The sequence below is a fragment of the Rissa tridactyla genome, chromosome 6, assembly GCF_028500815.1.
Source record: "Rissa tridactyla isolate bRisTri1 chromosome 6, bRisTri1.patW.cur.20221130, whole genome shotgun sequence".
Classification (NCBI taxonomy): Eukaryota; Metazoa; Chordata; class Aves; order Charadriiformes; family Laridae; genus Rissa; species Rissa tridactyla.
Window position 1 is genome coordinate 56,025,718 of NC_071471.1, and position 21,739 is coordinate 56,047,456.

Here is a 21,739-nt window from a genome sequence, read left to right on the forward strand (position 1 = left end):
AGGTCTGGATTTTTGACTCTAGCAACACTTTTTGCAGCATCCAGAAAAGTAACTAAACATACACAGTAGTAGCCCTTTGTATGTAGCCAATTTTCCTGTTGTTAACTCCGTACAGAATCCACTCCCTTCTTAGGAACCATATTTGCTTAATAGGATTTACAGATGTTATATTGACATCTTTATTGAGTTGAGTATTTATAGTATTTATTAGCCCTAAATGCACTAGATCATCATACTTGTGATTAAAGGATTAATTAATTAATTAGGAGGTGTCCCTGCCCATGGCAGGGGGGTCGGAACTGGATGATCTTTAAGGTCCCTTCCAACCTGAACTATTCTGTGATTCTCTGTAACTTTGCCAAAAACTTTTCCAGAATTCTTAACAGGTGAAATCCAACTGACAGATAAACTTTTCCCAAGCTGTATTCTCATGACCCAGTGGAATAGTGTGTTACAGTTTTGGAAGTATGTGATTGTACAAAATAAAATTAATCTGAAACTTTTTTTTTTTAAAAAGTATTATTAGTACTCTTCCACACATTTTCTTTACAGTGTGCTGTGGCAGTAAAATGGCATATAGCTGCGATTTATCTTCACTTTGATGAAATATTATTATATTAATAAAAATTCTGGCACTCAAAACATTCTATCCAGCTACACATTCAAATTCATGAGTCTTCAGAATACAGTTAAATTAGGTATTATACTTTTCCCTGGTTTATGTTTCTAAGTGTGCTACAGCTTGATTTTAGTACTTTTCTCTCATTGTTTAGTTCATAAAAATACCACTTTTTCCTCTGCCATGAGTTTGATGATGGATGTCTTCTAGTTGCAGCTATGCAGGCTGAAGAGACCTTAAGTGACACAACTCCATTTTTCTGCCTGAAGTTACCACCTAAGTTATAAATGGTACAGGAAAATAGACCAGACAAATCTGAAATAAAAACTTATCCAATTAAAAAACTGGGTAGAGCAGATGAGGTGAAGATATATCTTCTTTGCGTTTTTCAGGTCACATGGCAAATATGATTTCAAGAAACGCACATATTTGGATTGTGTGCAGTTAGACTAACAACTACAACTGTATGATTTCTGATGGCTTTGCAAAGGAACCTTTGGTAGGATGGGGCATTGCAGTAAGATGACTAATCAGAACTTCTAGTTTCTTATTTGATACACTAGGCCAGCACGTACCAAAACCCTAGGGTGAAATCCTGACTTTGCGGTATATGCAGTATGACTTTTAGCATCGAATTCAACAGAGCTAGGATTCCACTTAACAAAGCCTAGAGGCTTAAAGCTTATCATTTACAGATGAGTACTACATCTTTACAGTGTGTTTCCAGCATAGGCAACCATCCTGCAAGGAGAAACCTATGATTTCTCTCTTACTTCCCTGTTCTGTATTACCAAGGATGTGAGTATGAAAAAATGCTCCCAGCTCTCATTGTTTACACAACTTGGGCTATACCTAGTGCTTCCTACACCTGGGTACATAATCCTCTTTGGCATAATGATCTCACAGCAGCTGGGACTCCCATATTGTAAAGAGTTTTGCATGTGACTAAGGGCGAGCAGGTGAATGGTAGCCTGCAGCAGGCAATGTTTTTACTGTCAGAAAATTTTGAGTCAGGACAGGGAATAAACAAGTAGGAACTTGTAAGCAATGAAGAAACAATCTGTAGTTTCCTGTTAGCACCACTGTTCAGACTGCTTTCCCGCACACCTTTAAGACACACATGGAGGGTAGACATATCCCTCCCCAGAGGCACCCCACAGATGAACTCGATTGGAGAGCAAACCACTTGATGCAAGAACTTGTCTGACTTTTCTGCACAATCAAGAGCCAATCTAGATTTTACAAGTGTCTTAACAAATACTGGTAATAAGTCAAACGTATTTAATGAGTATTTCATGATTCTTTCAGTTTCAGTAGCAGAGACTTAGAGTATACATGTGTGAAAACTGTAGGCTTGAGATAAGCAAGTGCATTATTTGATTTCTCTAAGATTATTTCTACTTATAATAGGTTTGAATTTGAGACAAAACAATGTTTTTTCCAGCATATAGACAAATTCCAAATCTGTGCTACATAAAGCAAGTTTTTTTTGTACAATTTTCCTGCTTCAGTCATGTTCAGATCCTTGACATTTAAATAAAGTAATCCTTTAACTGAAATGGAGGAAGTGATCAACTGGATAACTGCATTTTTTTTAGAAGCATCATCTACTAAAATAAAACAAAAGCCCCCAGAGGGCACATTCAGACGAATACAGCCAGTTCTAATTCTGCAAAGCTTGGCATCTCTTGTACAGGTTCTTATCAGCGTTGTCAACTCAGGCTTTTATTGCAAGTCTCATTATGTGCTGGGTTCAAGATTCGAGTTCCCAAGTCACGTGCAAATGTAAGAATTTTTTCTTCAACTTCTAAAAAAATAAATTTCTGATCTTCATAATTGCAGAAGAGATTAATATGGCTTAGATGAATCATAGAAGTATCAGAAAGATTTTTTTTTTTTTTTTACTTCTCAATTTGTATTCTTATAGCTGGGGGTGGTGAAATGTGAGCTTTGTGCTGCAGTCATACATTAAGAGAGTTTTTATGAGCCTGTTCTTTTTGTGGATTTTTTTCTTAATCTTGAGAGAATCAAAAACAATTGCTGCGTTATAGCAGCAATCTTGTATCTGACATTTAATGATATCACCTCTGACCTTTCAAGCTTCAGCAACATTTAGTTCTTGTTATTTTTCCCTTGTTTGTCCTTCCCCTCTTACTCTCAGGGAAGGACACACAGTCAGAGCAATACTGATTAACAGCAGAATTCATGTCCTGGCAACTATGGGAGACAATTTATTACCTCAAATTATAATTTTGAGATGCTTCTATTGTTTCTGCCATCTGCTTTCCTCTCCAAGGCATTTGAGCCAGCCCCACCACAACATTATTAACATTAACTACACTTAAACTACTACTGTGAAGTAGTAAGCCATCCTTTATTAAAAAGCCACAACAAAAAACACCCGATGCCCCTCATCTCCCCTACCTCCAAAACCCACCAAAGCCTTTGACAACCTAAAAGCTCTGCCCTGTGAGCAAGTCCCAGGTGAAACTATGCGTTTTTTGCAGACGGACCTCTGAACACAGTGGTCTATTTACATACACAATGCGTTAAAAAGAAAAGCATGCTTAGATTAAATTAAAGATCCAAGTCGTTTAAAGAGGGTCATTTTAAGGGAAAATTTGCTTTTGTGCAGAAATAACAAGTACGTATACCACGTGACTGTGACTTACTGCAAATTGCAGCAGTGCTAGAGCGCCAGAGAATGAGTAAAGGGAAAAAGCTGTCTCAAGAATCTATCTGATATATTAGGTGTCACCATCAGAGCCTGCTCAAGGTTTGTGGACAGCAAAAACACATCTGTGATAAAGAGGCCACAAAGGAGGGCTTGCAACCTCAGGTCACTCCTGCCTGGGGAACGGGTGAGCCAGGTGGTGGCTGCTGCTCCTGGAAGCATATCCCCCTCCTCTGCCAGGGACCACAGCTGCCCCACAAACACCAGCCCTGGGGGCAGGCAGCCAGGCCAGTAGCTGTAGCCAGCCTGGCTTTCCCAAGCTCTTCCATAGCCAAAGCAGTCAGAGCCTAGGCCTCTCCCACCAGCCTACTGACCACTTTGTATATACCTAAAATTAGCTCTCGTTCAAACAATACTACTTCTTTTCCTTGATCTGAGCTGTCATGGTCACTCTTTTAAGAACACTTTTAAACAGTGTTTATATGTGTCTCTTATGTAGGACAGCTGATTTTCTAGAATGTATTATGGTTGTCCTGGAAACACTGCAGATACTGTGTACTAATTAACTTCTAAAAGTACTTTGTACTTTTGTTGTCAATGACCCATGTAAAGACAGCCATCTGAATGAGAAAATCGCATCCAAATGGAAGTTCAATGCAAATGAGCTATTGCATTAAGAAAAAGAAAAAGTATGTTAAATAGCTAATTGGCTTAAATAGATGTTTGACTGGAAACACTGAATGGTGTATTCATTTGACAAGGATGCAGAATTACTGGAATTTCTTTCTATGTATAAATACACATGAATATTTTATGATACTCATATGCACGTGACATCAATATGCGTGCTGTTTAGCACTTCTTACTGGAATAAGGATGTTAGGTAATGCTGGGTTTTGTCTTATGGGACTGAAACACAGGAGGACTTAGCATTTTTATGGGAATTCTAACTATGACATCTGACCAGTTGGTTCAAGGTAGAGCTCAAATTAAAACTTTATGGCGGCAGGTAGCCTGAGGAGAAAGGCACACACCTAAACAACAAGCAATGATCATTCCCAAAGAATATATAAGAAAAATGCACTTTAGCCAAATGCTGTTTTTCATGACTACAAACACAACGTCCTGTTGAAGGCCAATTCTGCCACTGCTTTGTGACACTCTTAATACTGATGACAATTTTGCACATTGCAGTCTGGACTGAAGCTCTGTACATACGCTGAAGTACATATCTCTAGAATAACATGGTCCCGTCATTAAAGTATTATACACTCTGTTAGGAATCGGAACTTCCCCAAATTGATAAAACGAAGGTTGGCGTTTCAAACTTACTTTTTGAACTTGTTTATTATCCCGCTTTCATTTTTCTTGATGTCATGCACCATCTTTTGAAGCTTCCTGTAGGATATTAAACAAAGCCAGCATTAAATTACTATGTGGTTAAACACACATTTATATAAAATAAGAAAAATACAGGAAATGCATTTCCAGTAATATTTCACACATCGAAAATGCTTAACGTATGTTCAATAAGTAGTTTAGTTGCCAAATCATTTGTGTATGAAGCTTCCCTCCCTTTTTAACAGGGCTCCTTGGCATGATTTTGTTATCCTTCTCCTTAATACAATTAAGTACCGTTTAAACAATCAATTTTAGAGTAAGTGCATCAGGAAAGAACATCATTGCCTAAATTAATAGTTTAGAATATTTGAATGTTAACCTTTTGTTGAGAACTGACTTTACAATGCTCCACAGCTATAATGGGAACGCCCTCTGATTTCTGACCTTACAGGAGTCACTTTATCAGCGGACAGTTTACCTCATTCCCATAGTGTTTGCAGTTATAACAGGATGGCCCAGGCCATCTGAGAAACAATTGGAGTATCCATGACTGAGCTGTAAAAACTCATGATCTCAGGACTCCACTTACATGGACTGATATCTGGAATCAAAGATTGTTTTTATTCATTAGCTGCACTGACCTCATTTAAATTTTACTTATAATCAAGGTAATTTAAGTATCTCATTTTTTACTCAGCAAATATCATTTAGAATCCCGCCTCCTTTCTCATTTTAAAAAAAAAACCCACACCACTAAAATCAAGTCACTGTCAGGAACACAGATACAACTTTCTGCAAAAGACTCATTTTACTGTGAAACCTCTTGAAGTCTGGTAAAACCAGAAACGTATATAGAATGTATATATATTTTTAGTTTCTTGACACAGTGTACGTTCTTCCTGCTCACCTGAACTAAGTATCTTTTATTAGACTTGTGCTGAAGATTTTATCACAGCCAATAAAGGAAAACAATGATATTTTTCAAAGAGGGCTTAAAAATTTTTTTCTGTTCCATTCTTCATTGGAAGTTGTCTATGTCATTCCACGTTATAATCTTGCCCACCGCACTCTGATGCGCCATCAGGCTACCAAAAGACTCTTGGAAACTTTGCTTACAAAGACAAGTACGAACAAAGTATTCTTTCCTTTTTTAAGGCTTTCTTTAAAGTTTAAACTCTATTATGCAGAAGGTTGAGTAACAAAGAGCTTTGCTAGAAAGAAACTATCTTCCAGCTTCATCATTAGTAATGACAACTGCCTCTTAAAAGTTAAAATAGCTTTTTTCAATGGAAATTGGAATTAGATGAGAATTAGCTAAACAAAATTCATGAAATAATTGCACTATCTTTATGTGGTTATTTATCTGCGGTCCATGGTTCAGGCTAAGGAGACTTGCAGCCGCTCAAGGCATCACGTAGCAGTAGAGCATGAGGCTTATGCTGAGAGGGACCTTCCTACCTCTGCTAACCATTTTAGAGCAATTGTGGTAGGTAGTGACAATGAACCCCACTTTATGAGACTCACCCCAAAAAAAAGTTAAATAACTCACTACTTGTAAGCTTTTGGAATCCTGAAATAAATAACAAATCTTAATTTTAGTCTTAATGATGTTTATTAACATAATAGAAAAATCTGATCCTTTCACTGTACCAGCTGGAATTGAAGGATATTCCACATTTTCAGCAGCCCTGTAATACAACAACATGCAGTATCCTGCTCTGACAAGCTAGGTCATGGGTCTGATATTCCTAAACCCCAAATCTTTGCCCAATTTTACTTAAAAAACAATTCAACCTATTCTTTTTAGGTTCTCAACTCAGGGGAAAAAAGAATCATGAGAATAACTGACAAATAATTCACAAGCACATGATCAGCTCTTGATCAAAACTCGTACTATTAATTTACAGCAAAAGAATATAGTGTTACCTGCTGATATTAAAAAAATAATATTGCTTATAGATGTGAGAAACAGGTGCACAGCAAAATGGTTTGAGATTCCCTGCAACAATGCACTACATCTATGAGAATGGCTTGGATTATTATCCAAACTAACCAGACACATTAAATCTGCAAATCTGGGGTGAAGATCTCAGAAGAACTTCTGCTTTTCTGTGGGGTTTGGGTTTTTTTTTTTTTTTAATAGATTCAGCTTCTGGTTATGCTTGAAACATCACAAATAGCCATCTTCTGCAGTTTACTGTTTCTGTCTTGTGCCCCAGCTGGCACCTGGCAGTGTCTATAAATGAAAAGTAATGAGGAATGAAAAGAATGAGAGAAGATTTAAATGGTTTAGTTCTAGTTTGGGGAGAATGGTTGTTTGCAAGTGTTTCTGTCCTTTTCAAAAAGGCTTGTCAGCCCTTAATTAGCAGTGCATGTAAGCATCAGTTATTTTTCTTCCGGTATTTATTGTTTGTTAGAGATAGGACCCAAACAAAAAAAATAACCTAATGTAGATTTAGATCTGAATATTGCTTATTGCTCATCTCTGACATTCATATATCTTTACAATGGTAAAATTATGGCTTTATTTTGAAAAAAGGTGTTTCATTTTTCACATGACTGATTTTATTTTATATTGTCACTTTGGTTTCTAAACCACCCACCCCCCTGCAAATAAAACCCACCCCAAAATTATAACTACAAGTACCCTGAACAGTTTGCTTTTCATTTGATCATATTTAAGTGAACTGATAAGACTATCATCGGTGTTCCATGTGTGCTGAATAAGGCTATAGTTTAAAAGAGCATTGTAATACATATTTCCATTTTTTTTTTTAAAAAGATGCATTTAAATTGGAGATAATCACATGTGCCTCTACTGGTGCCATCAGTTATTTTTCCCCATACAGATAGGCTGACATCAAAACATTCCCATTTTTGCATAATCAAATTTCTTAAAAATCTCTGCTTCTTATTCTTTTTCTGAAGCCATTTCATTTTGTAATTACAAATTGTGATAGAATAGAGAGTGTCTAATAAGTTTTGTGCAAATTTTTTCAGATTTTAAAGTTACATAGCTCTTGTAGGAGTTGCTAGAATACTTAGTTTGTTACATCCGGACAACTTAACTTGTATGAAGCCCGTGAGAGTAAGCAGATAACGAGTGCACTGTATAGTGGTGAGTGTAGGAAGTCATCAAGCATGGATGATCTCCAGATCAAGTGAAATCCCCTTTGACCCGTGAAGTTGAACAAGCTGCAAAAACCAGTCTGTCCAGTTAACTGGAGGCTGAGATTTCTTGAGATGCCAGCCAATATAATAGGCTACAACTGACAAGTTTTACAAAGAACTGTCTTGACTTGTGATTTTAGAGAGACACTAGAAAAGATGAGAGGCAGATAGCAAAGCCTACAGCAAGAGGATTCTCCAAATCTTAAGAGTCTCAAACCCAAGCCTGAAGGCCATTCCAGGGTGATGAGGAAAAGTGAAGCACGAGAGCACATTTATACACTTAACATTTTACCTGGATCTACATATCTAAGTAGTTCTCAAACTACTTTTTGTCTGACTCTCAAATACTTTACTTCAGACAATACTGCAAGTAAAGAGGTTCATTGTAGGAGGAGCTTATCAGAGCAGCAGCCCTGAGAGTATCTAGGAAATAGAGGCTCAATGGCCCAATGCAGACCGCCCTTGCTTCAGACTACCTTCCTTCCTCACAACACGGCTGAGTCAGGACCTTGTACCAACTAATGTTTATTCTCTAGTTGTTTTCTTGGGATGAACAGATACTAGAAATATTCAAGGACCTCAATCAGCTAATACTGTAAATGAAAAGAAGTAATGTTAGTTTTACCTTGCATTGCAGTTAATTAAAGATAATTAAGAGGTCAAACTTAAGAGTTGTTTCTTAACTACAAGCACCAACTCTTCATTCAACTTGATTGAGAGCTTTTTGTGCAAAATCAGGCTTGCAGATAAAGGTGCAGTCTGTGTCACTTGATCTTTGAAAACACTTTTCAGCAACAGATAGCTATTTTGAGACCTAGTTTAATTGTGACAGGTATAGACTGGATACGACCTTTTGATCAGGAACTCAGTGTGCACAGAATAGGCTTTCAAATATGCAGATGAGAAGTTTGGAAGTTTTGGGTGTACGTGTTTCTAAAAAGTTCTAGGTTTCTAACAAATACATTAGAAATTTACACGTTGGATGGAATAGCAAAAAGGACTGTTCAATGAATCCTAAAAAGAAACGCTTTTTAGCCCTGTGTTGCTATTTTTCATATCTTATCAATTTTGACCTCCAGCAATTCAGGATTATGAGATGTATTGACAAAGGGATCACTAGCTGTGAGACGTATGTAAGGGAAGGTGGAAAGGTTTACCATTGCAAATACAATATACCCTGAAAGAAGGGTCACAAATGGTTATTAATAAGCAGCATGTAGCTTATAATGCTTGAGAAACACACTGTGCATTTACCATGCAGTGTCACAGATACCTAGCTGTGCTCAAGGACCGGCAGAACTGCTTTGAGATAAAACAAAATGAAAGAAAGCCACCTTCTCTTTGATCTGGTCACAGCTCAGCGTATGAGGAATGTGTGTCAAGTGAAGGGCGATGGGTGGGCCTGGCCTGTGACACATCCTCACTCTCAAACATCAGCTGGAAGCTTTTGGCTCTTTTGCACACAAGCTATCTCACAAAAGCTTTGCAAAGTTAAAATAATTAAAAAGAAAAGAGAGAAAAATATAAAAAACATGAAAAATAAAGTGTGTGACATCAACTCAGATGTGAGATGAGGTACATAGTCTCCAGACTTGAGAAAGAGGAGTCTGTCTTAATTTCAGACAGAGCTGCGTAATAAGGAAGTCTCCCATCATTTAGACTAATTTTTGAGAAATTGTATTTAGCAGTATTGTAGATCTGTGAAAAAATTTGCAAAAATATATTATATAAATACATATATTATGGCTCAGAGCAGTCAGCATGAATGGCTCCACAGTGGCCATGGCATCCCCCTGTTCCTGAGAACGGAGAGGGATCTCCTACGTGCGCCAACAGCACAGCTCACCAACTTGTGCACAGAAAATCCCGTACTTTGGACCTTCAGCACACACACCGCTTGTAAGTGTTTTAGCTGTACAGCTGCCTTCGGCATGTGGCGAGGGACAGCCCCATAGCAAGTGACACCCTTCTGCTGCAAGAGGGCACTACGTGGTCTCCGTGGTGGGGAGAGTGGGCGCAGTTGCTGGGTGCCTCTGGCTGCGAGCACAGATGTGTGTGCTGCAGCTGGGAGTGGTGCTGATAATGCTTTTGGAAACAGGGCTGACTGCAGCGTCAGTAGGGAGTGGTAGCAAAACAAAAACCAGTTTTAAATGAATCACAGGAAGTTTTCTATATTACAAGCGTACTTATTTCTGTTTATCTGGAGGACTAGAATTATACCTCTTAAGTTTCTGGTGCTTACACAACTGTCTGAATTATCTGTTGTGCCTCTTGAAAAATTCCTATCTGCATTCTGGGACCAATTTCTGTAGTTAGAAAAAGGGCAGAATTTTGAACAGGATATTCAGACAGACGGTCTGCAAGGGAAGATTTATAAACAATACTGACACATTCAATATTAAGTGGCCTGTATATTCCTTCTCCTCCTCCTAATATCAGTTAGATCTTTAACTGATAAGTTGAACTGGTTTCAAAAGCATAATAATTTAAAAAAAAAAATCATCACACTAAATCAGTCAGTTTGAACTCCAGTTTCAGTTCTTATACCTTTTTGGGTACATCTGTTTCTCACTGACAGGGCACCTTGTAGTTCTGAATCTAGAAAGTCCCATTTTGTGAAGATCATTAGTACCTCCACTCAGTTTAAGATGGTAGGTAGGTGAAACCCTCATTTTTGTCTTAAGAAAGGCAGCATAACAGATCACATGAAAAAAAAAAAAAAGGCAATTATTTCTTGGTTTTCAGGCATATTCAAATGCTTAGCACTGGAAACCTAGACTGGGATTTAGTAAGCACAAATTTAGACTTAGAAGAAAAAACACCCCCAAAAACCCCACCTGCTTCAGCTATAAAATTTTACAGAAATGAACCACAAAAAAAAGAAAATAAAGTGAAGAATTTAATGGAATTTGGAGAATAAAAGCTAAGTTATTATAAGATGAAAACCAAAAATTAAAGAACAGAAAACTAAAAATTACTACAGGGACTCTGTTATTTTAAAAAAACACATTAAAACATGAAACTAAAGAAGGAAGAGCATGCCCAGCCCCCTCCTTTACTGCTTCTCACAGCACAATTATTCCATCACCTTCTCCCAAGCTGGACTTTATTTTGTGTTTCTATTAGCTTTTAGTTTTATAAACAGGTGTGCAGGTGACCAAATTAAGAAAGAAAGTTATTGTTTCTGAACAAAGGGGAAACCTGCTCACCTAGAAGGGGGTTTGTAAGAGTACTGCTTGGGATTTTTAAAAGCTTGAAGGCTCTTATCTTGGACAATCTTCTCAAACTGGACAAGAACCACCTCTCTTACAATAGGCTTTCATTAACACAGTGCTCCCGACACAGTCTTTATGGAAGAATATGGGTCTCTGAACTGGATGAGTGTCTTCTAAAATGTGATTTCCTATTACTTCCCAGTTTTGTGCATTTAAAACAACCCAATTAATTATATACAACAACTCTCCCCACCTTCCACCGCCCTTCTAATTGCTTAGTAGAAAGCAAAAGGAAATTCCCAAATACAGAAAGCACTTAATTCCTCTCGTTAGGCCACCTTCAAGTGCCTCAGATCTCCACCTGCACACGCCCCTAAGTCATATGCTACCTGGAACAGCGAGAGCAGAATTCCCTTGCAGTGAAACACAGGCTGGCATCAGCTGGCAGCACTGGAGCTGGTGTTTTCTATGTCTGTTACGTTTGTATAATGCATAAAGACATAGCTGAATTCTTGAGGTACAATCAGATAAAATGCTTCAGTTGCCGCTGGTCTCGGGTAGGGGGTTACTGGCCCTCATCCACTCTAGGGGCTTATCGCAGCCCACCCCCTGCAATGCTTTTCATGATGGGAGAGAAAGAAGTCTGGAACTGGAGGTGGTAATCTGTGACATCAAACCATCAGTTCAAGGCAGCTTTACAGATAAAGATCAAAGGCTCGATATCTCAAACACGTGAAAAAAAGCTGAAAGAGGCTTGCTTATGGGCAGAAGTCAATTACAGACACCTATCTGCAAGGAACCAGGAACAACGAATTGTCTTCTGCTGTGTTCGTGACATGAGCAAGAGAAGAGGACTATAAATAGTTTAGTTTCCTCAAGAGTGTTAATTATTATATTTTTTTTTTTAAGTCTGAGCAACATCCTATTCTGCTCACTTTTCAATCATCCATTATTTTGTCTAAAAGCAAGCCACATAATTAGAGCAGGTGTGTGTTTACATGGTACACAGAGAAGCACAAAGGCTGAATATTGATTATACTCTTCATCTTCATATGCCCTCTACATAATCTTCACAAAGAAGCTGTCAATCTCTCTTGTACTAGTAAGTACTAATATAGACTGAGTAAATGAAAAAATGTAGCATGTAAAGGCATAATACATCTTTGACACAAATCAGTCCTAACATAAAATTAAATAGTATAATTATTTTGAGGTGACTGGGAATTTTGCTCATTGAAAGAACCTATGCAGGTTTACTGGGGGGGACTGAGAAGAGTGAAGCCCTATTAAGGACACTTGGTGCAACTGCTTCCTCATTTTAGATCAAGGCTGAGGCTTGTTCTCAGTGTGTATGAACATTTTAGTAATACCAAAGATTTCATGTGTTTACATCATACAGTATTTTTTTGCAATTACTCTCTTCTTTTATTTAGCAGAGGAGTATAGTAGACCTGGTTCCTATTATCTTTCTTTACTGCTTGTGGGGGCTTCACAGCTGTTTTTGAATATCTGAAAGTGACGGCCAGGCAGTTTTTAGTATAGCTTTTTAAATATAGATACTTAATAAAAGCTGAAGGCATTTCAGGTCTGGACACCTCTTCCCCAGCTTGCTCTCCCCTTTCTCCCAACTGGATAATAGCGATACTTTAAGTAGTACAGAGAATAATTAGCTATTATGATAGGCTAAGTGAGTATCGCACATCACTTTTTGACACAAAGAGTTAAAAGATATTTTCTGTTCTGTAACTGACCTACTCTGTTTTGAGTCTTTTTGGTTAACTGATCCCTTTTATGCACCAGCTGTCTGATGTGAGCTGATGCATTAAAAAACACAAAATCCACACAGAAGCTACATTCACAAGGCTTAGTCCATTTTTCTGAATGGTTTGCAAGCAGCAGAAGGAAGCTAAATGCGTTAGGTTACTCTAAAATACTGTTCCAGTTAAAACTAACTAAGCATCGTACCTCCCTGAAGGACTAGTACCCTACAGCCTGCAGGTGAAGGAGAGCAAGGACAGAAATTTAAAAGAGTAAAGTGGTTTTTATATTTCACCAAAAAGAGGAAGCACAAAGTCATTGCAGGGAAGTGAATAAAGACAGGACTTGGTATGGACCCAGAAAATTATGCCTGTCAGTGGTAACATTACTTTTAGTCACAATTCTACAAGCATTTTTGAAGGGCGAGATAAAATTTCTGTCATTCCTGCAGGCATGTAGATTGAAAGTGTGTTACAGTCACACGAAGAACATGAAATTAAATGAAAAAGTAAGAAAACAGAGTGAATTGAAGACAGAAAGCTGAAGGCTTAACTTGGATTTGATGTTCCAAAAGACTGAGGAGTTCTGGTTTTCCTCCCCTTTTACCTCTTCTATGAATTTCAAATCTGCCATTTTAGTTCTGGTGACCTTTTGAAGAACATCAAAGAAGTCTATATCTAACTATGTAATGGGCTTGACCAAGATTTATCCAGATATTTAAGCACACGTCTAACTTCAAGTACCTTAAAGTTAGGTAAATACTTAAATTTTGTATTAAGGTCTTGCTAGTGTGGGCACATAAGCGCTGACATGAGACGAATAAATTTACTTCAGGATCTGAGTGCAGTCTTCATCAGTGTCTTTGTGTCATTTAAGACTGCTACTAAAATACGTTTCTAATGTTGTGATTTTAATCCAGTAAGTTCACAGACTGTGAAAGGATAGAAAAAACTGTGTGATTTTTCTATGAGCTGGAAAACTTTGTGGACTCAGTAGTTTGAAGGCAAGGTACTGTGCGCACCGGAGAAAAGGGAGGCTTTTCTAAACAGCCTCTTAACTCTTCTCCTGAAACCAAAAGTGCATTTATATGCATAATGGTCTGCATTTGCTCTACCAAATAGCTCTGACAGCCAAATAAAACAGAGCAGAGCTTCTAGATATGGCATTAAACTTTAAACACTCCCATTAGCCTACTCCTAGAGACTAAATAACCCCAGATATCTTAATGCTGCCCAATATTCACAAGTCTCTAAGATTGTTCCAAGACAGTAGCTTTTACGTGTATAGGTTCCAGACACACTGAGTAGATGTAAGAAATTAAGAGAATCACTAATTTTAGGATTTTTATAAGTTTGCATTGCTTTTTGAAGAACCAAAGCTTTTCTTAAAAGTATTGCATTATTAGTTCTGTTCATAGCTGGACTTTCAGCATATTTTTTAAACTGTCGTTTATGCCCCAGTACTTCCCTTTCCAATCTCTGACCAGATATTTCCCTTCTCAGGCAGTTTCTCTGGAAATGCCCGAGTTGGAAGGAGAGGGGAACTCTCTCTTGTTCCTCTCTAAAGCATAACTTTTTTTTGGCTTTCAATTTTTTTCTTACCGATTAGTAATTGAAGTATAGCAACTGATTTCCTCTGTGTATTTTTGCTCAAGTCATGTAAATTTATAGCAAAATTCGCAGATGTTGTATTTTATGCGTTTAGCATTAAATTATTATATATTATTAAACTGAATGTCTTTAGCATTAAATTCCCTTTAGCTGAAGTGATTTTACCACCTATTGAGAATTAAAAATGACAGGGGTACAGCATAGCGGACACATTTTTGACACATCTGATGAAGACTAACAAACACTGCTGTACTTGGTCTGAAAGAATTTTTGCTCAAGCTACAGAAGGATTATATCCACCATAGAGGTGGATATAAACGTAGCTTCACCAAGGGCAAGTCCTGCCTGACCAACCTAGTAGCCTTCTATGATGGAGTGACTACATCAGTGGACAAGGGAAGCGCTATGGATGTCATCTGTCTGGACTTCTGTAAGGCCTTTGACAACATCCTTCTCTCTAAATTGGAGAGATATGGATTTGATGAGTGGACTGTTCGGTGGATGAGGGATTGGCTGGATGGCCACATCCAGAGGGTAGTGGTTAACAGCTCAATGTCCAGATGGAGATCTATGACAAGTGGTGTCCCTCAGTGGTCCATACTAGGACCAGTACTGTTTAATATCTTCATCAGTGACATAGTGGGATCAAGTGCACCCTCAGCAAGTTTGCAGATGACACCAGGCTGAGTGGTGCAATTGACACACCTGCAGAACAGGATGCCATCCAGAGGGACCTGGACAACCTCAAGAATTGGGCCTGTGCAAACCTCATGAGATTCAACAAGGCCAAGTGCAGGGTCCTGCACCTGGGTCAGGGCAACCCCTGGTATCAATACAGGCTGGGGGATGAAGGGATTGAGAGCAGCCCTGCTGAGAAGGACTTGGGGGTACTCATGGATGAAAAGCTGGACATGAGCTGACAATGTGTGCTTGCAGCCCAGAAGGCCAACCATATTCTGGGCTGCATCCAAAGAAGCATGGCCAGCAGGTCGAGGGAGGTAATTCTGCCCCTCTGCTCCGCTCTGTTGAGACCCTACCTGGAGTGCTTTGTCTAGCTCTGCAGGAGGAATGACCTCACACATTCCACCTCAGCACAGGAATGACATGGACCTGTTGGAGCAGGTCTAGAGGAGGGCCACAAAAGTGATCAGAGTGCTGGAGCTGGAGAACCTCTCCTATGAGGACGGGCTGAGACAGTTGGGGTTGTTCAGCCTGGAGAAGAGAAGGCTCTGGGGAGACCTTATTGCGGCCCCTCAGTATTTAAAGGGGGGGTGCTTGTAAGAAAGATGGGGACAAACTTTTTAGCAGGGCCTGTTGTGATAGGACAAGGGGTAATGGTTTTAAACTAAAAGAGGGTAGATTTCCACTAGATATAAGGAAGAAATTTTTTTTGTTATGAGGTTGCTGAAACACTGGAACAGGTTGCCCAGAGAGGTGGTAGATGCTCCACTCCTGGAAACATTCAAGATGAGGTTGGATGGGGCTCTGAGCAACCTGATCTAGTTGAAGATGTCCTGTTCATTGCAGGGAAGTTGGACTAGATGACCTTTAAAGGTCCCTTCCAACCCAAACTATTCTATGAGAAGTGGCAATGGCAGGGATCTAATAGAGGCTACTTGTGTATATCTGTTTTGTTTATTTTCTACTGAAGTCTGTCTCCAACTTTGGAGAAGTATTTTGTTCCCTAGTGTTATACCGCCACTTTAATGGAGCCCACCTGGGCTGCCATTGAAAGGGGAAATTCTGCTCTTCTCTGCCCTTAGAGCTTACCCAGTTATGCTGACTCATGGAACTTCCAGCTGGGAAACTAACTGCTTTTTTCTACTGCCAATTTAGATATCAGCAGGATCAGATCCAGCTTCATCACATGGTCATGGGAACCCTTGTGACGGTGTGAGGGCAGAGACAAGTGGCAGGGCGAGCAGGGGCACTGGGAGGGTGGAAGAAAGGGACCTGCTCTTTTGGCAGCAACTCAGACTTACTGCAAGTTAAACCGGCCGTGTAATTACTGTTTCTGTAGCACTTAGCTGCCTCTGTGCTTCTTGCATAGATGCCTAGATTGTCTATATTTTAAAACATAAAGGAATCATTTAGCCATATAGTATAGCCACTTGTATTAATAGCCTACTTCACCCAGTTGCCCCTGCATTAAGCTTGAAAAATATATACTCATGTATTTTATATTATTGCCTCAGGATGCATTGTTTTAATTCATTCTAAAGTATTTACTGTGTAGTATATCATTTATGTTGAGGTCATAAACCTGTAGCATTGCATGTCTGGCTTTGCTTACATCTGGAAAATGAACTTGTCCAAAATGTGTATACTAACAGATTAGGCATAAAGATGCTAACAGAATTTCCAAGCTTCTTTTACCTCTCAGTCCTTTACTATGGCCATCACAAACCAAACTTATTTACACGGTATGTAAAGTCCTCCGCAGTCTACCAGAAATCTAAGATGGGTCCCTACAGCCAAATCAGAAAATACTGTCACTTTCAGTCATTCTTTTACATCAGTTTTCCAATTCTCTTGTCTACTGGGTGCATAAAGACGGTGATATTTACTTTCTAAAATAGATATTTGCTTTTCTATCACCTTGTAACATGCTTTAGGGTACTTAGACTACAAAAGATGTTATCTAAAACTAAAATCAGTCCTCTAATGCAGCAGTCATTTTAAAAACCACATAAAATGTATAAGAAAAAAACTACATAGCAAGCAGATACGTTCTTTATTTTCTAATGATCAGAGAGTATTAAATCATCTGCAAAAGATGATTTAGCCATATGAAGATGGCTAAAAAATTACTTTTAACTGATTCCTGCGGTAAAATTCTACCTATGAAAGAAGTGGTTTTGAGGCATTTCTATTAAATGCATCACATTGGGTCTGGGTCACAACTGGGTCACAAGTTTCCCTCGCTGCAGCGTGCACACAGTGGACACTGTGCTACAGTGGAGAAGCACAGTTTAATCCTGAACTATACTGGTCCAACAAACTAAAAGGAAACATTCACGTTTTTTATGTATTAAAAGTTTCAGTTAATGTAACAGTGTTAACGTTAAGTAAAGTGATCTCAACTCTACAAGTTTCTCTTCTGCAGACAATGGAAATCTTATTTTTTCTCCCCTCGGTTTGGTCACAATGCTGGAAATCCCTGCAGTGTTGAAACTCCGGATTTCACTCATGCTATAAACAGAAAGCAAAACCAATGGAATTCTTAGGATATTTAAAAGCGTTTCAGTTATACCTTGTCTGGCCCTTTACAAACCTGAATATGGTTAGTCAGGATTTTTGATCAGGTTAAATGATTTTCCAAAACTAAATACACGAGAAGCAGAACTAAAACTTGATTCCATTACTCTTGATTAACTTTTTCAACTGTTGACCTACAAAAGCTTTGTTTCCCAAGACTGTCAAGACAGCTCTCAGAGAGGTAATCAAATAGCAGAGGCATCTTCCAGGGTGAGCAAGGAAGCCACTAAAACCAATACTTATTTTTAAATAAAGAGGTAATATATTTTAACCCCTGTCCCCTTCAGAGAAAATTAAGGAAATTAATTTATTGGGTTATTTGATTGGCTATTGGTCATTTATTATTCGACTTTAAAACAAAAAAGCTAGTCTTTAGAGCCATTCTGTATTACTAGCTTTTGCTGAATGACTGACAGTCACAGGCCTAACACGATGTTAGTTGTGATTGCTATAGTTGGCAAATGCTCCTACTCTTATTTTGGCAAAACTACAGTGTCACTACAGGATCTAGTTTTATTTGGAAGAGTGTGCGTATGAGGCAGTGCTGGAATAAGCCATGCCAGTAACCGACTAGTTTTGCCAGTACAAGTAGAGTGAAACTATAGGTACTATATAAGCATAGCTGATCTTGTGAACAGGCTATACTCTTACGCTGCTCCTACATAGAGGTTAAACCAGGGCTCCTGACCAGAGTTTCAATATTACACCGCATCATTTTGTCCACATTGACATATTTTTATTTAAAACATAGGTAGCTCACACTTAAACATGCTTTTCTATAAACAGCGTCATAGGCAGGAAATTCTGTATGAGAATAATTTACTATGTGGCAATTTAGGTTTAAAAAAAGTAGTGTTTTTTAGTTGTTTTTGATGAAGGCAGGCTGACATAGCTGGAAAGAAGGATAGTAAGAGAGAGAAGAAAAAAAAGTAACTTTAAAGGGATTGTTATCATGAAATGCTTGTGCAGAGAGAAGGGAAGAAAGGAGGACAAATATAGATGGGGTGGAAGCTATGCTATGCCAAAGCAAGGGTGGAGGGAGAAGCAACAGGAGGACTTGACTGGAGAAGTCACACTGGAGGCGAAAAAAGGGATTTTTACAGTGGTATTTGGGGAAGTTTGCATTTTGTATCTCATTCCATTCCAAAGTCCAGAGGTGAGACAGATTCATGAACTGTTTAAACTAACAGAAAGCTTGAGGAAAAAGATTATACAGCTTCATCACTTAACCACAATCCCGTGCTTTGTATGGCAAACTGGACCTAACAATCATATAGAAAGAACTTCTGTTTGTACGGCAAATATAGCAGGTGATCTCCTTTTCCCCCATGCCTGCAAAATTCAACTTTAAAGACTGCATACAGTCGGCACTGTGATTTAATGTGACTTTACTACATTTTGTTGGGCTAAAGTGTGGGCACGCCGTAAAAGCTGCTGTTGTGACAAAGTGTTATGGTGCAGTGGAAAGTTGTCAGGAGAAACTGGAAGCCGAGAAAGAAGGCTGCTGGAGGTAGCAACGGGTGGTGACCCACAGGACCTTCATGGTCATTATGCCCTTAGGGCCTGAGAGCGGAGGCAGCTGAGGCTTGTGCTATAAAGAGGAGAAGAATAGAGCAGGTAGAAGAGGAGAAGCAAGGGGGCCATGACTTGTGAAGAAGAGATAGTGATGAGCAACTAGAAGGAGTTGGTTTAGAAAAATCTCATATGTGGAACAGTTCTGATTTGGGCCTTCAGACCACTGAGCAACATATGCATAACAAGGGATTTGCATAGCCTTTCCTCCAAAGTCTATGTAACTAAAAAGGGGAACAAATGTTAAAGTTGGATGTGGACTTTGGTGCCCGGTTCTGTCATAGGGGGCATTCTCTAGCTTACTTTGAAACTCCAGTTTCTTTCCTTTGAGTTTATTTTTGTTCTTTTGTCCTGTTCGTATCCATTGATGCAATAAACTATGTTAAAATTTGACTTGAAAAAACAGATTTAGTTTCTAAGTCTGTTTTCTACAATTGACTATTAACAGGAATTAGTAGGACAACTGTAATAAAAATATTTTCTTACAGTGCAAAACTAATATTCAGATATTCCCCATTCATTTTCCTCAAAAAGTAAATATCCCCTATGATACAACATCCTATACGTAGAAGGTTTCAGTTTACAACTGAACAACAGCAGACATTCAGGTCTTAAGGAAACTCGTCTTGATTTTAACAGAATTAGGACTTAAATCCTCCTGTTTAAGCAAGGGATGTCAAAACAAGATATTGCAAGTAAATGGGCACACTTGTCCAACCCGAGAAAAAAAGTCAGTTGCTCTTTTTCCCTTGCTTTTCATTTGGAATTTATGGTTGGAGATGGTGATTTTAAGGTTTTTTTGAGGGGGAAAGAACTGCTGCAAATTAATGAGGTCATCTGAAACAGACGCGAAACTCTGCTCTTGGAAAAGTCTGTTTGCAATCTGGAAGTTGTTGGCTGCATGACCTTAGGCAAGTGAAAGCATGTGGTGCACTTCTGGTTTGTGCCATGGTTTGCCCATCACTGCAGTGGTGATGGTAATGATGCCTCTGAAAAAGACTTTGTGATACGCAGCTAAAGACAGCTATGAGCAGAGGGTCATTATTAAGGTTTGGGGTCATAATAAAAAAGGGCAGCAAGTCTGAAGAGATGCTAGAGCAGAGTCATATATTGCAGCTAGAAGTTACTTAAAGACCAGGAATCATAAGCTCATAGTCTAAGGAAGTTGAACCAAAAAGAGTCTGCAAGTTTGGTGTTGTATCTTTTGAGCTGCTAACTTCCTGTTACTTTTGACACCTACCGTCCCTGATTATGACTGCATCTATTTATCTATGCATTTGTCTGCAGCATAACTTTTTTTTTTTCTGAAGTTCAGGCTGAAATCAAGGCACACTAGAGCCTGCCGTGGCAGCATGGCTATTGCTCAAGTACTCACACTTTAGAAAACCATTCAAAGTACCAAATTATTTGTATGCACCACATAAATTAATTTATCTGATGATAAAAAACCACAAGTCTTGGAATTAATTTTTCCTGACTATGTGGAAGCAATTAGAACACACAATGTACTCTGAGGGAATACTTGTATAATACTGTGCACACTTCACAACAAACATTATATAAAAATAATACTGGAATTCCACAAAGTTCCATCATTCCTGTCCAACTAATACTGAAGTTAATTGAGTGGCTTAACTGCAAATAACGTCTGTACCACAACACGGTAGTTAAAGAGGCACATAAGAACACTTATAGTTCTTATTGTTGCAATAAATAAATGAATGGAATATGTTAAGAATTCAGATCTGACCTAAGACTTGCTAATGCAATAAAAAGCTAGGTCTGGTAAGCTCAGATATACCCACAGAGAACAGACGAGCTTAGCAAAACCACATAATATCTAGTTTTTCAGGTCTACACTTAAAAAAATCAAAAGCTCTACTCTCAGACACTGACTCAACAGCAGTGCTACTTTAATTTTTGCTGCTACAAAGCAGAAATTTTAAGAAAGCTGTGTTTAGAAAAACGTGAACTATAATTACACCAATTGAAACTATGTTTGGTAGGAATATTTCTCGGCATTGCATCTTAGCATATGGAAGAAGGAGGGCTTTACTTTTAGTTCACGTAACATTCAGTACAAACTCCGAACCATCTATGTGTCTTCCATGCAGATAGGCGGCTGTATTAGGAAGTCAACTGCACTGCCAACAAGTCAAGTAGCGCAAAGGGGTATTTGGCTTCTAGAAGGAAGAAATAGCTGCCACCATGTTACGCCGATCTCTTCCTATATTTGCACCTCTCCCCTAAATTTATACTATGAATATGTACTTATGGAAAGTTCTGCCTTAAGTTTTTAAAATCTTGATACTGTAAGTAAGATCATGTAGCCAAACACCGAGGTTTCTGTTTAAGGAGGTATTTCAACGTGCTCAAAGTGAAGCATGCTCCAGTGCACTTCCACTGCACGTAGCAAGAACACTCACAAGTTTGAGAAATGTGTGCTCCCCTGTTCCTTGCACAACTAGAGCCACGAGGAGGAAAGAAAGAGTAGCTTTTAATATTTCAAGATAACACAGGA

General features: G+C 38.6%; 1 protein-coding gene across 9 annotated transcripts in view; it reads right to left on the reverse strand.

Annotated features, from left to right (window-relative positions):
* The window catches only part of BLNK (B cell linker), a 109,801-nt gene that overhangs the window by 28,968 nt on the left and 59,094 nt on the right, over nucleotides 1-21,739 (reverse strand). For all 9 annotated transcript variants that reach the window (XM_054207180.1, XM_054207179.1, XM_054207184.1 and 6 more), the window contains one exon: nucleotides 4,626-4,691. In XM_054207180.1, coding sequence (XP_054063155.1) covers nucleotides 4,626-4,691 — 66 coding nt within the window. The remainder of the gene's footprint in view (nucleotides 1-4,625; nucleotides 4,692-21,739) is intronic.